Source organism: Psammomys obesus, unplaced genomic scaffold (assembly GCF_907164565.1).
Source record: "Psammomys obesus unplaced genomic scaffold, mPsaObe1.curated_primary_1811, whole genome shotgun sequence".
Taxonomy (NCBI): Eukaryota; Metazoa; Chordata; class Mammalia; order Rodentia; family Muridae; genus Psammomys; species Psammomys obesus.
In genome coordinates this window covers 4,381,109-4,397,148 of record NW_026594083.1, presented here as the reverse complement: position 1 = coordinate 4,397,148, position 16,040 = coordinate 4,381,109, and the positions used below count along the sequence as shown (strand labels likewise).

The following is a 16,040-nucleotide window of genomic DNA, read 5'->3' as shown; positions in this document are numbered from 1 at the left end:
CCTCAAAACAAATGCCCAGACTCACAGCCAAACATTGAGTGATGTGTAGGGCATCTTATAGAAAAGTGGGAGGAAAGAAAAAAGAACCTGGAGGTAACAGGAGCTCCATAATACCAACCAAGCCAACTAACCAGGGCCCAAAGGGGCTTGCTGAGACTGAAGCATCAACCAAGAACCATGCATGAATTGAACCTGGGCCCCCTACAAAGATGTAGCAATAGGCAGCTTAGGCCTCATGTGGGTCCTTTAGTAAGGGAAGTTGAAACTGCATTGGACATGGACTCACTTGCTAGCTTTTTGATCACTTCCTTCTGGTGGGACTGCCTTGCCAGGCCACAGGGGAAGAGGACAAGCTCAGTCCTGATGCAGCTTGATGAGCTGGGATGGATGAGAAAGGGAGCTCCCCTTTTCTGAGGAGGAAGGAGGAAGGAAAGGTGGGACTGGGAGGGTAGGAGGAGGGATGGGGCTACAACCAGGATGTAGAGTAAATAAAAAATTATAAAATAAATAATGAACAAATTCATTATATATATAAAAAAAAAAACCAAACCCAAACAAACAAACAAAAACCAGAAATATACATTTTTCCTAGATGGACATTACAGTGCTGCAAAGATGTCTAATCAACACAAAGTTTTACTCTAAAGTTTAAAAGAATTATAGTGATCTTGAAAGGGAAAGGAAAGGAACTAAGTTGAGTTGTAAGTTATTCAGAAGAATAAACTGATGAAAACAGAGGGAATATTAAAGAATTAAGTATATTTTGTCCATCCATATGGAAGCGTTTATAACAGAGTTCCAGGGGTTAAAGAAGTATATTACTGACCATCAATAATAAAAAGAAACAAGCATAAAGCAAAGCTCTACATGCCCACTTGTGTGGTTTTGTCTGATAGTTTCATCTCCATACTAACCTGGAGCCTCCTATACCTCAGGCAGGCATCTTTACAACTGTGCTACATTTCTCTTTCCTTCATTTCGAGGCGAATCCTACTAAGTTGTGTAGGATGGCCTTGAACACATCCTGTGTAGCCAACATTGTCTCAAATTCCTAATCTCAGTCCTTTAACCTCCTGACTAGATAGGATTATAGGCCTGTACCACCAGGACCAGGGGAAATTGTACATATGGCATATATTCTATTAAATATGCACGTTGAACATGATAACTAATAAGCATATAAAAAGTCTAATAAACTACAGGAAAATATGTATCATATATACTATAAGCACATTTCTGGTAATAAAAATGTATAGGTGTGTTACATATATCTGTGCCAAACAAAAGAAAATTCAAGATATAGGAAAGCTGCTTAGTTTCAGAATTTTGTTTTGGATTATTGTTGTTGTTGTAATGTCTAAACTTTCTACAATAGGCTATATAAGGAAGATGTTTTCAGCTGTCCTACAATTTAGAATAAAAAAATCACATTAGTAAAAGAATAAATCTAGGGCATCCGTCTATTTTGTTAGGTCCTCTGAGCTCATCAACTTCATGAATAAAACAACTCATTGCCAATTCCAGAAATCCTTCAAGTAGACAGTGTTGAAATAAGCTTATACTCTCTGGAATCTTGCTGAAGGTAAGTTCTAAGAAAATGACAGCTAATTTTATTAACATTATATACCTATATAGAATATACATGAGTATATATATTCAGCATTATCTGGACATTATTGCTGGAGATTATTTTTATTGAAATCATCCCACTAACAATTGCCTTTCTCATTTCTGTTACAGTAGAAAATACCTCAAAAAGAATAAATAATTTTCTTTAACAAATGTAGCAGAGCTGGGTAGCTGTCCCTCAGGGTTAGGATATTCACTGAGCATGAGTGGGATTGTGGGCCGATCTCCAGTACAGTAACTAACACACAACACAAGAACGGTATGGAAATCACAGCCTGACATCACATCGAAAGGTCTCTTTTGATAAAGTGTTTCTTCGAAGCAGGTGTCATATAGAAAATATAAGAACAGTTTTAGCGTTCTCCATATGTATGAGCATACTGTTTACATAAACTTCCCTAATATTGATATTGAGATAAAAATTGCTTTTAGTATACTATTTAAAAACAGATAATTTAGAAAAATCTCATAGAATAGATATCAAAATCTCTTCTATAAACATTTGTGATGACCAGCATCAACACATATCCCGACAATCACTCATTCAAACACATCTAATCTCTATGTAGGGCATGCAATGAAAATATTTAAATGTGTTAGACCCTGTTGTGATCTATAAACAGCAATCACTCAAACACTTAAATATATCACATGCTTTTATATGTAAACCCTTTTCTTATATTTACTATTTCTAATCATTCATTCTATGAATCTATTAAGCATTCACAATGAAGTTAGCAGTAGTCTAGGAAATGAACACACAACAGAAAACAAAACAACTGTATTTATGTCTATTTCCTTTTATCTTGGGCATCCTCAGCACCTAGTAAATATTGTAACACATTGTTAGAAATAGTGTGATCAGACATAGGAATTGCAGATGTGCAATATTTCATATGTCAGGCAATGTTATTATGGTTGTTTCCATTCTTGATGTTTTCCTTATAGTAGCCAATCAATTGCAGTAAGAAAAAAGAAAGGAAGAAAGAAAGAAAGAAAGAAAGAAAGAAAGAAAGAAAGAAAGAAAGAAAGAAAGAAAGACAATATATACATTGCAACCTAGAATGAGGGTGGAGCAGAACGAGGAATGAAGGAGGCACACTGTATGGAGAAATAAACACATCCACCAGTCAAGCTTGTGTAAACATCAATGTCACTTTCTTCCCAAGGTCAGAACCTTGTTCTATCTTTTTCTCTTTTTTCTATCCTTGAACAGAGAGCAGTATTATGTGTTCTCATCATGTCAATGACTGGAAGCCCATGTCTTCATCTATGAATCAATATGACCATTTTTCTGCATGACTCCTCAGAGACCTTGAGAGAACAACTGCAGACTCTACTCACCAGCCTGATTATTGTGATTTAAATATTTTCCTTTTAGATTATGTAGATTTTTCTGGGTCTACTATAACAAAGTAACCAAAAGTGTATAATTTAAAATAAGAGAAATGTATCATTGCGGAATTATGAAGACAGAAGTCCAAGTCTATGCTACCTGAGCTTTCTATCCTTCTGAAGCACTAGGAAGACTATCTTTTCTTCATTTCTGCTGTTATGCTAGCATTCGTGAGCCATTCATTACTTAACTCCTGTCTTTGCATTTGTTATCACATGAAATCTCGTATATATATATATATGTCTTTAGCCATTTTTATTTAAAGGAAACAGTAATATTAGAGTGTGACATCATAATAGCTAATTACTTATGCTACAACCTAGTTCCAAATAAATTTACATTCTTCAGTACTTAATATAAGAAATTCAACTTATTTTATACATATTAATATAAAAATATATAATCAAAGGAAAAAACTAATTAGAAAAACATCAGTGTTCAACTATCAATTCATAGTGCATATTCAATAGAGACAAATATGTTATAGTTAATTAAAAATGTAAACAGAAAGCTCCAATAAAGAAACTTACTTGGGGATGAAGAATAGGATTATAATACAATATAGACCTTAATGGGTAGACAACTTGACCCTGATCTAGCAAAACATATACCTAAATTCTGGCCTATAGAATTTGTACATTAAGAGACCTCTATTAGTTCCAAGACACTCTGTTAAGGCAGTAACAAACAGTAAAAGTAACCTGTGTATGGCATGCTATATTCCTCTTTGAGGGAAAGGGTTTTCAACTCTGAGATAATCAGTCTATTGTTGTATATTAAACAAATAAAAACTGCAGGAGGAAAGGGTATATACAAGCTATCATCTTGTTGCTGTGATTAAAATTATTGACTAAAAGGGACTATATTAGTTACTTTTCTATTGCTGTACCACTATATATAGTGATACATATATATATAGTGTTTTATTATTATATATAAAACACTAGAACTAAGGCAACTTATAAAAGACTGTGTTTGGTTTACTGTTAGAGGGTTAGAATCCAAGATGGTTGAGTGAGATATGGTGGCAGGAATAACCGAGAGCTTAGGTCTTTAAGTTCAAACCACCACAGTGGCTTAAGAAAAAGTTTCTATTGGCTTAGAGTCCAGAAGGCTAAAAAATTCATACTGACAGGGGAGACATGCTGGCAGGCACCCAGTACAGGAAGCTAAAAGACCATCCCTCAACATATATTGGAAGCACTGCAAGTGTGGTAGAGTCATAAACTCTGAAAGCCTGCTCCCCTATGATGCTGCTCCCTGCTCCAAAAGTCTCCATGTCCTAACCAGGTCCATAACCTCCCAAATAGCACCGCCAACTAGGTACCAAGTGTCTAAATACATGAGCCAACAGGACACATTTCTCTTCAAATGGCAACAACCTGGTGGGCAGGGGTTAACTGTAATGACCAGTGCCTGCCACAAATGACTGATGCTCCTGATGTTGATACCATGGTTTGGGAATCTAATGGTCTTCTGCTGCTATGCTCTTGGTAACTGGGTTACTCCTATCTGAAATATTCCACCCGGATACTTCTTATCCTTCCATCAAATTACACTGTGATGCTCACATTAAAACAAGGCAAAACAAAATTCTCAAACTTCTGAAACTCCTCTTTTTTATACTCCTGCTTTTTATACTTCACATAACAAATTTAAAAACCACAAAAGTATATTATAATAGATATCCATTAGCCATAATTCAGATTTAAAATCATTTTATGTGATACTAGATAAATAGATAAATTGATGATGGACCATAGATAGACAGCTAGATAGACAGACAGACAGACAGATAGATAGACTGATATAGAATAGATAAAGCAGTTATGTAGCTAGAAACCCAAGCGTTTACACAAGTAAAAAGTCAAGTAGAAGTTTTTTTCCCTCAGCTAATTGACCTGTTTGTCAAATGGGGCTTCTTGATTTAAATCTAAGACAGACAGTGAAGCACATTTAAGAAGCCCCTGTGTTCATGAACTTTCTCAATACTAACAATAATCTCACTTTCAGGAGGAGTCATTAAGTCATATCAAATATGTAAGTGAGAGAAAAAACCAAAACAGGTTTTATAAGCCGAAAAGCAAAACATCCTCCATAGTTGTGGTTACTTTTTACGACTTAATGAAATGCAGAATCACCATGGAAACAGACTTCTAGGTATGTCCGTGAAAAAGTTTCTGACCTAATTAATTGAGATGAAAAGACCTGGCCTAACTATGGCCGTTACTATTCTATCCAGAGGGTTCAAGGCCGAATTAAAAACAAAAACAAAAACAAAACAAAACAAAAACAGAGAACATCTGTTTTCCTCTCTGCTTCCTGAACTGATGCAATATGAACAGTGGACTAACCTGTCCTGCCGCCACGACTCCGCACTGTAATGCACTATACTCCTGGACTTTGAGCCAAAATAAATCCTTCTGTCTTCTTCAAATTGTTTTGATAACGTATTTCATAGCAGCAAGGTAAAAAGTAATTAACATGATAGTCAACATAGGTGATAGGACCTGTCCAGGAAAACAATTCTGGCCAGATATAAAGTTTAATGTTTCATATTTGTTTGTAATAGTTTTAATTTGAATGTTGGTATTCGATGTAAAAATGTCTTGGATGAACCTTGCCATCTTGGGTGAACCTCATTCCCGAATCGCACGTGAATTAATTTACTGCCAAACACAATACTGGACCGTCAGTGCTTTTAAAATCTGCAGGGCTGTTCACAGTGCAAAGAGCAGGTACACCAGACAGGTCTGTGGTAGGACTGCATCACTGCTGAGCCCCTTCTAGAAATGCTATGAGGACTTTGCAGGGCTTATGAGAACTAGATCTAGAATCTTTCTTTCAAACAAAGGAATAAGCCTTAAAAGGGGGCGATACAAAAACAAACAAAAACAAACAGGCAATAAATAAATAAATAAATAAATAAAATAAAAAAAGAAAAAAGAAAAAACAAAACAAAACAAAACAAAGAATCCTCGTAAGTTTGAATCCCGCGCCAGCTTGGCAACGCAACCCACCTCAAATTCTTATTAGATATTATCCTCCTTCTTACTCCTGCAAGGAGTAAGAAGTGCAGAACTGTGCAGTGCAGAACTGTGCAGACAGTGCAGAACTGCAGCTCCCACAATACAACGCGGTGAGGCGGGGCTGCAGGGACTGTTTTTACGGCAAGTAGGGTCACGACATTTCGGGTTTGATGAATGACAAACTCTGGCCTTTGCCGGAGGCTGCTCCCCAACAAAATCTGGTTTGTCGGGCCTTCGTGCGTGGGGAGGCTGACTCTTCCCTCACTGGCCTGAGTGGAAGCCTCCCCGTGGCTTCATGGTAGATGGAGTCCCTGCTGTGGTAGCAGTCGTGGTTCCTCCGTCTGCTTGGATGTTGACGGACTACATTTCCCAGGAGGCTGAGGGACGGCCGGCTGCTAGGGGGCGGTGCCTCCCGTCGGTACAGTCATCCCTCTGCCCGTTCGGCGGGACTGATGGCCGGAGAGATGACGATCTTAGGTCAGTATCTCAGGGGTCCCTACTGCTGTGGCAGTCCTCCAGGCGGCTTGAGGAGGTCTGGGTGGGCAGGGGTTAGTTGTCTCGTCCCCTAGACCCAGGTCACGCCGCCGTAGGGAACCTGAGAAGGTGGCCGAGGCTGTCTGAAGCTGGTGGGGGCGGGGCGCCTGGAGCCGGGGTCCGGTGGTGGAGGCCTCTTGGGGTCCTGCCGTCAGCCACAGGTCTGAGGGACGCGGGCCTAGGAGTGCGCGTGTCTAAGAAAGACCTGGGTCTTGAAGCGGTAGATGAATTCGGTTCTCTGTGGCGATTGCAAGAACACACTGTGGTGTAATGGGGATCTCGCTGTGAAGACTCGGCTTCACATAGGATGGAGAATTGGGGGAAGGAGGGGGTTTCTGGTCCCTGTGTGTTTGTAGCAGGATTCTCTTCCGAACATACGGTTTGGGAATCCCATTCCCCTGCTAAATGGTGATAAAATGCTTTTAAGATGTGTCTGTAGGTTGGAAAAGACGAGTGGCTAGGCTCTTGATCGGCTGTGAGCCAGGCGTTGCTTTGAACGAGCTAGCCCTTATCGACAGCACTACAGCCTGACATTCTGGGTTTGCAGCGTGAGTCTGATTGGGAACAGTTTGAATACCACATACTAGTGAAACCAAGTGAGACGTTAATTTTAAATTCAGAGTGATGTCCTTATTCGCTTTTGTGTACAGTATGCATAACGTTTGTATTTGCTCTTTTTTCTTCAATTGATATTTGCTGAGGCACTTACTTGGACATACAGTGGTGAGCAAAACTTGTCTTCAGGAAGCTTCCATGTTGTTGCCATCACGCTTAGCACTTGAATACTTTTTCCGTAAATACTACCTCTCTGAGATGTGTGTCCTTAATTCCTGCTTAATATGCAAGAACACTCTGTTGTGAGGTAACAGTAATACCTAAACACTGTTCAATATCAGTGCTTGATATCTGAAATCCTATAAAGTAAAATACTTTATGATTTGTCTCAAGAGTGTTAGTAAGGAGATGTTGCTATAGAAACCGTATTTGGTAGTTTTATAAAGGTTTACTTTTTTTTACTTTTTTCAGGTTCAGCTGTTTTGACTCTCCTGTTGGCTGGCTACTTGGCACAACAGTATTTACCATTGCCTACGCCAAAAGTGATTGGCATTGACCTGGGTACCACCTATTGCTCTGTTGGTGTGTTTTTTCCTGGAACAGGAAAAGTTAAGGTGATTCCAGATGAAAATGGGCATATCAGCATACCCAGCATGGTGTCCTTCACTGATGGTGACGTATATGTGGGATATGAAAGCCTAGAGCTAGCAGATTCAAATCCTCAGAACACAATATATGATGCTAAAAGATTCATAGGTAAGATTTTCACCCCGGAAGAGTTGGAGGCTGAAACTGGCAGATACCCATTTAAGGTATGAAATCAATCTAAAATCTATATGTCAGTGTAACTTAATTGTACTGTTTCAATTAATGCGTTGGCTTCACATTACACATCATTGCATCTCAACTGCCTTTATCTGTAAGGGAGTTAGATTCTCTTAGACATTTCTCAGTGGCTGTTGGCGAATCAATTCAGTTACTGCCTGGACAAGAAGATGGAGCTTTGCTGTGTGCCTCCTCTGCCATCATCCCAATATCCAATTAGTTCTTCCAAGATATTTTAGGAAAGATGGTATATGCTCATGAACTGTGAATGGATAGTCTCTATGTACATATTTGTGTACAGGTAACATCTCGACAATCGGTGTCATGTGTCCTGGCTTATTTGAAGTGCACCAGAATGCCACGTGCATGTAGTAGATGCGCCTCACTGTCGTTAATGTCGGTGGAACTACTATTTTCTTACGTAATTGATCCGTCTCATTCATACCTCTTACCTAGCTTTGCTGGTTATCACTGATTTTCGACGTTCAGTATGTACTCTTATATATATCTTTGTGTATATCAGAAATTGCCTGCTTTGTAGAATTGATGAGTCGGATATAAATGTGTGTTTTTTAAGGAATTTTATTTATATTCCCAGATTGTAGCCCAGAAAGTTTGTATGCTCCTAACATTTTTAGAGTGTCTGTATCTTCAGTAGGCAGTGTGCTGTTGTTTACTTATTGAAGTAGGTCTTGCTTCAGAGGTCAGGCAGCCATTGAACCGGCAGACCTCAGCTTGTGGAGTGAGTCCTTAGATCACAGGCCTGTGCCACCGTGTCCCGTTTATGCCAGTGCACAAGTGAAAAATGGCATTTTATATTAAGTGTCACTCCTTTGCTTTCCACGAGTTATAGTTAGTGCTATTTTTCTTCCTTCAATTTTATTTGTTTGTTTCTTTTTTGTTTTTATTTTTGAGGCAGGATCTCAATTTGTAGACTTGTCTGGCCTAGCACTCAGACCTACCTGCCTCTAAATTTCTTCTTTGTCCTGTTTTCACGTTTCTGTTTTCCTTAACGACGATTTGTTACTTTTTTCACTTTATGATCTATGATGTATAATTCGTTGTTTTGTGTCAAAATATAAGGCATTCATGAAATCTCAATTTTAGAAGAATAGCTTTGATTTTTGTGATAATTGTTATGAACTGTCATCCTTTCCAACTGCTTTGATTTTTCTTTTGATCTTACATTTTAATGCTTTTATGTATTTATTTTTCGGTGGTTTCTCTTAAACATTTAATTTTTCTTTTGTTCATCCCATATGGAATTTTTCTTCTAAGTTATGAAATGGTCAAATGAATCTAAATGAATTAGACTCACTAGATAGCTATATGATTGCAGCTTATGGAATGTGCTGTTGCTTCCTTTGTGATTTTAAGTTCTGTAGTTTTATTTTTTTTTCCCCTGTGGTTTGAATTGTCTGTAATTAATAAAAAATAAATAAAAATAAATGCTCAAAGACAGACAAAAAATATGTGAAATGAAAAATCTCATAAAAAACCAGTATGTAAATTGTTTAAGAAGAGCATGAAGAAATTCTTCACTGTGTTTCTGAGTCTCACCCAGAGTGTGTACCATCCTGTTATTCCTTGTATACACTGTCTGGCCTTTCTCCACTTAGTGGTCATCCTGGTTGTCAGGAGTTGCAAGCATGGCAGTGCTTTTGTTGAGATGATTTTAGTAAGTAATGGCTCCAAAATGCAGTATTAGTGACCTGTGGATGTTGATGAGAAGTTTTAAAGTACATTGTCTAAGTGAAAAGGTATCCACTGAAGGTCTTAGAACTTACAGCTCCCAAAGAAAAGAATCTTCTGGGTTGGCTATCATTTATCATTAAATACTACAATATTCTAGTATACTAGAACCTAGAATAATCTAGGTTCTAGTTAAATTCCTGACTTATGTTTTGCTTTTCATGAAACTTATAACATGGATTTGTTTTATAAATTTTAAGTATTGCATCAGTAAGCTGTTATCTGGAAAAGGCCACTGGATAGATTATAGTGAGTTTTATTACTTTATAAAGCTATTTTGTTGAGTAAATGTGTACATGTGAAAGTTAATGCACATATGTGTATACGTATATATCTTTACATTCTTGTTCTTCAAATCTTATTCACAGGTTTTACACAGAAATGGGATGGCTGAGTTTTCTGTGACAAGTAACGAAACCATCATCGTTTCTCCCGAATATGTTGGCTCTCGGTTGTTGCTGAAACTAAAGGAAATGGCGGAGGAATACCTCGGAATGCCAGTTGCCAATGCTGTCATTTCTGTACCAGCAGAATTTGACCTACAGCAAAGAAATTCAACCATCCAAGCTGCCAACCTTGCCGGTAATAGAACCCTTGACTGATGTGCATTTTCTCAAGATTTTGTTAGGACAAAAATCTTTTGCAGTAAGAATTACCATTTTTTAAATCAACTAAGTATATATGGCCAATATATATATATATATATATGGCCAGTGAGTTTGCTTTCTGTTTATATAGCTTTTCGATACAATTTTGAACTCTGGTACAACATTAAATGTTTATGTTAGGGGAGAAAAAGCAGTCTGAGGCTGGAGATGTAGCTTTCTGGTAAATTACTTCTATACAGCAGGTGAGGCCCAACTTGGATTCAGTCTCCCAGGACACACACATCCTCAAAACATATTAAAAATAAGCTAATCAGGCATATGGCAAACACTGGGAGAGAACATGAGTCCCTCTGTACTTCTGGTGAAAGATACGATCTTTGTTGTTAAGGTGAATATAATGTTTCCAGAATATGCAAGTTGAATAGTGTAGCACTGTCCTGTAAATCGTGCTTTTGTGGTGCTTTTATTCAACTGGATGGAAGCATAGAATAAGCGTAACTTTTTATATGGGAGCTTCTTATACTTACCCTTACCTCTTCAGTAATATAGCTATATCCCTCTGCCAATGGGTGGCAAGCAACAGTGTCCTCGTTCATTCATTCCCATTCACTTCATGAGGATAAGTCAATTCTTGTTCAGAACTACTGGTACAGTCTTTATCAGAATGCAGCATGAGTGGAAGAATAAAGGGCCAGAGAATTGCCACAGTATAGGGGTGGCTTATAGAATGCCCAGGTATGCCTCATGGAGACAGTGACACTGAAGCCTGACTGTAGTACCTTGCATGTGACCAGAGCATAGTGATCAAGTTTTATAAATAAAGGGAAGGGCAATGTAATACTTGGAGATTTTTTCAGTTGTTAGTAAAGTGTTGAGATAGTAAACTTGGGCTTTTCTCTAGTTTTTTTGTTTGTTTGTTTGTTTTGTTTTGTTTTTTGTGTACTCTGTAAGAATACTTTTAGTTACATCAGTGAGAAGAACTTCTGTATTTCATATTAATGTATTTTTTTCCCACTGCTTTTGTCACTGTTAAAGAAGAAACAAACATGCTATTACAAGTCGAATAGAAAGTGTTTTCCTCTCCTGGGTCTTTCAGGACTGAAGATCTTAAGAGTGATAAATGAGCCGACAGCAGCAGCCATGGCCTATGGCCTCCACAAGGTTGATGTTTTCTACGTGTTGGTCATAGACTTGGGTGGAGGAACTCTTGATGTATCATTACTGAATAAACAAGGAGGGATGTTTCTAACACGAGCAATGTCTGGTAAGAAAAATACAGAATTAAAGACGTTCAAACATGTTTCCCTCAATAGGTCCAGCATGTAACGTTGGTATTGTTTTCGGAATATTTTATGATTTTCTATATACTGTTGCTTTTATCTGTCTATGTACAGAGGTACAAGTTAACTGTCAAAATGAAATGGCTGGACTTCTTAAAAGTCAGATGAGTAAGTTCCTTTAGGGCTTTCTTGGTGATGGTAAAGGAAGCATAAAGGAAGAAAACTTTAAAATGAAGAGTTTCAGATGTTTCATCTGTTTTATGCTTCATAAAGTAGATGTTTTAAGAAACGTAATTTAAGTATTACTGAAAAAATAAAAGCTTTAAATCTCTAAGATTTTTGTTTTATACCTTTTAGGTTAAAAATGTAAGGGTGCTTAGATTGAGCTGTATAGTTGTTCTAACATACTTACTTTTCACTTTCTTAACCAGATTCATTAGAGCCAAGATATGTTCTTTGAGTTTGTATTACATTATTCTTTCCTATAAAACCATTTCTATTAAGCTTTTAAATGTTAGCAATTAAATAAAATGTATATTTATTGGTAACTGAATCATAACACTTCTGTTGAGTATGATGAGTTAGTGTTTCAGATAGCTGCTTAAAAAGACAGTCTATGACTTCATTCTTCTGTGGTGTCAAAAGTTATTTCATGTCATTGAGATACTCCCATCTAGATCACTTAGAATTTCTAACCCTGCTAGGCACTGTTTATCAATAGTACACAATAGAAATACAAATGATAATACTTGCGGTAAATTGTTTCTAGACTCTGGAAGTAGATAACCATTAGCCCTGACCACTTAGATTAAAATGATTTTAACATGGCTCTTTTTACATTAATAGAGTTTTAATATATTGTAGGATTTGTTATTCTTAGACTGTGTTAGCATACAGAGTATATATTTATGTGCATATATGTATAACAAAGTTTGTAATTCTTTTAGGAAACAACAAGCTTGGAGGACAAGACTTCAATCAGAGGCTGCTTCAGTATTTATATAAACAGATTTATCAAACATATGGCTTTCTCCCTTCCAGGAAAGAGGAGATCCACAGATTAAGACAAGCTGTGGAAATGGTCAAATTAAATTTGACCCTTCATCAGTCTGCCCAGGTATCAGTTTTACTCACTGTCGAGGAAAAGGACAACCAGAAACCTCAGAATGGTGACTCTACGCTGCCAAAAGACCAGCTTACCCCAGGGGATGGTCACCATGGGAACAGAGTGTTTAGACCTGGCCTTTCTGAAAGCAAGAGTGGGAAAAATCAGGTTTTATTTGAGACGGAAATATCCCGAAAGCTCTTTGATACCCTCAATGAAGATCTCTTTCAGAAAATCCTCGTGCCCATTCAGCAAGTATTAAAAGAAGGCCACTTAGACAAGACTGAGATTGATGAGGTGGTCCTAGTTGGGGGCTCTACTCGTATTCCTCGGATCCGCCAGGTCATTCAAGAGTTCTTTGGAAAAGATCCCAACACATCCGTAGACCCTGACTTGGCAGTGGTGACAGGAGTGGCCATCCAAGCTGGGATTGATGGAGGCTCTTGGCCTCTCCAAGTTAGTGCTTTAGAAATTCCAAATAAGCATTTACAGAAAACCAATTTCAACTGAACTCTGAGGGAGTGCCTGTAACTGTGATCTTGTCTAGTGATTTTGTTGATCTCCATTGTAAAGCCTCCTCCAGAAAAGAAGTACATGAAGTCACTCACAGATTCCCCTGAGGACATTTATACAGGAAAATTTTACATAGTGTTTCATTTTAGAACTGAGTATGACCAGATGGATCCTGTTTGGGTTTGGGAAAGTCTCATAGTATTTCTAAAGTGGCAGAGTTGAGGTAGAACTCTGCTCTGACTTCTGAGAAGTGGGTAACCATCCGCACTTAGTATTCTGGAAACATTAAATAGTGCCAACTATAAGGCCCCAATTCTTACTGAATTTTATTAGTAGGGGCTGATAATTCTTGACTTGGGTATCACATTTAACTATTAATTTGGTCAATACTTGAAGGACTGTTGATGCCAGGTATTTACATTGCCTTGGAGATAGCAGTATTATCAGACTGCATACGTAGTATTCATAACTGCCATATAAATTGTACTTTCAGAAATCCACTCTTTTTACATCTTATATTCTACAGAGTTTAATATATTTAAAAGACCAGTTTTTCTTCCTAGGATAGCTAAAGATTTACTCAGATTTTTTCTGCCAAATAGTAAAAATGCCCAGTTTATACTGTAAGTTCTGTTATCTTCAGGGCACCATTCTCTGCTTGTATTTTCACAGTTCTGCTTGGTAAGAAAACAGTAGAAAGGTATCATTTACGCCTTCAGAATGTTAATGTCTCAATCAAGCTGCATTACTCAACAAGTATTTGCTGTCCAAGACCTTTGCATAGATGAAATATTTGTAGCAATTGTTTGGTTTCTGTTTTGTTTCCTTTTGTCCACGGGGCCAAACCTAGAAGTGCAAAGACTATAATCTAACTACTCTCGAAACTGAGGCAAGGGGCTCACAACACGTTCAAGGCCTGTCTGGGCTATCCAGGAAGTGCTAGGCCAGCCTAGGCAACCTAATGAAACTCTGTCCCTATCTCAAAATAAAAAGTAATGGGGCCTAGGGGATGAGGATAAGCCAGATGACCATAGGGACCAGTAATTTGACTTTATGATGGCCATGTTATTGGAAGATATATATCATTCTTTCTTTCTTTCTTTCTTTCTTTCTTTCTTTCTTTCTTTCTTTCTTTTTTTTTTTTGCTTTAATGAAGCATTCACATGCAAGAATTATATCTTGGCTGTCTTATTCATATAAAGTGTATCCTGTTTATCAGTGTATAACTAAGGAGAACTAAGAAAATTTCAGTAAGATCAAGCACTTCAGCTTCCCATAGTATAATGCTGAAAGGTATTAGTTTTTGCAGCTTTATTAAAAAAAAAAATGCTGAGTAGTGAAGTTGCTGTTAAATATCAATCATTTTCATGTACCGAAAGTGTGGGCATTACGTAGACAGAAAAACAAAACATTGTGCTTTGTTTTAGAACTAATGGAGAAATGCCAAAGACAAACCCTTCGCAGCATTCTAAAAATATTCAAGACTGTGAATCTTTGATTATTAGATTGAAAAATGTCTGTGAACATGTTTGAGACTTGAGTAGTCAAGTTACCCCACAGACTTCACATGTGCTTTCAGCTTTCACATAAGCAGTGTAGGGCTATAAACAGCAGACTTGAGCCTCTCGGATATTTGAAGGGACTCAAGACACTAACAGACCTTTCGCAAGAAGGAGCAGATAAATAATACTAAAATGGGAAGGTAAATGATTTTTGTGAAAAACAGCACAATAGTGTTGTGGGTAAGTAGGTAGCACACTCTTCTCTAGTATAGTTGCAATGTTGAAGAAATGAAGGGAATTGTCAATCACATGTTAGAGAGTTATACTAATCTTGATGTAGTTTATTTAAAAGGTACAAATGCATCCTGAAAGGGGCCATTTGTTAAAATCTGATATCATTTTTTCATAAAGTGAACTTTTAGTTGTACATTTGGCTAGGTTTTTTTTGAAGTATGTAACTTTAAAAATACTAAGTAATAAGTAATTTATTTTGTATCAATATTTTGGTACTAGGTTTTCACTCAAACCACTCAACAGATACCACTGTGTATAATATGAATCCAATATGACAGTTACTGTATACAACAGATTGTGCCTCTTAAATATGTGTGTACAGATAATTCATATTTTGCTGTAAACTCATTATTTTGCAGTTTTATTTTTAAATTGTTTACTTTATTTTCCACTAATGGCTAGGTTGAGGTATATTTTTAATGTATATAAATACAAAAGAAGATAGAGCTGCTGTGATGCTTTCAGACAACTCAGTAGCAAATGGTTTAATTGCAGAAATGTCACATATTCCTGCATCCTATCTGTCTCCTGAGATTTCTGCTGTATTTTCTGCAGTTTTAATTTAGAAGAGCTAGTTCTTATGTGAACAGTTTCCTTAGAACTTTGATTTAAAAGCCTTGGCTTCTAACTAGTGGAGTCAAATGCTGACTTGATCCACACAGCTAACAATCTTCGTACCATCAAACTGTAATCTTTCAGTTGACAGCTAATACTTCATAATTTTCTAATAAAGTTTGTGTTATTCTTTTGGACAAAAATTTGTTTCCTGTCTTAAGTTCATTTTAATATTTCTTATATATAACCCCCTTGCCACAGAATGGGAAGGAGCCAGAAGATCAAAACATATTGCCAGAATTAGTTTGAGGTCAGGTAGAGCAATTCAGTCAAATGCCAAGAGATGCTAATTTGAATCAGTTTGAAGAGGAGTTTAGGCCAGAACAGTTGAGTTGAACCAGCCAGCAAGAGTTCAGAAAGAGCTAGAAAGGCTTAGGATTGGCTCTCATCTCCTCTCTCATCT

At 37.3% G+C, this 16,040-nt stretch overlaps 1 protein-coding gene across 1 annotated transcript; it reads left to right on the top strand.

Annotated features, from left to right (window-relative positions):
- The first annotated feature begins 6,471 nt into the window (after positions 1 to 6,471).
- Hspa13 (heat shock protein family A (Hsp70) member 13) lies at positions 6,472 to 15,780 on the top strand. The gene is made up of 5 exons (XM_055617857.1): positions 6,472 to 6,531; positions 7,615 to 7,955; positions 10,089 to 10,302; positions 11,425 to 11,592; positions 12,556 to 15,780. The coding sequence occupies exons 1-5, from the start codon at positions 6,507 to 6,509 to the stop codon at positions 13,221 to 13,223; spliced, it is 1,416 nt and encodes a 471-aa protein (XP_055473832.1). The 5' UTR covers positions 6,472 to 6,506; the 3' UTR covers positions 13,224 to 15,780.
- Positions 15,781 to 16,040: the final 260 nt, after the last annotated feature.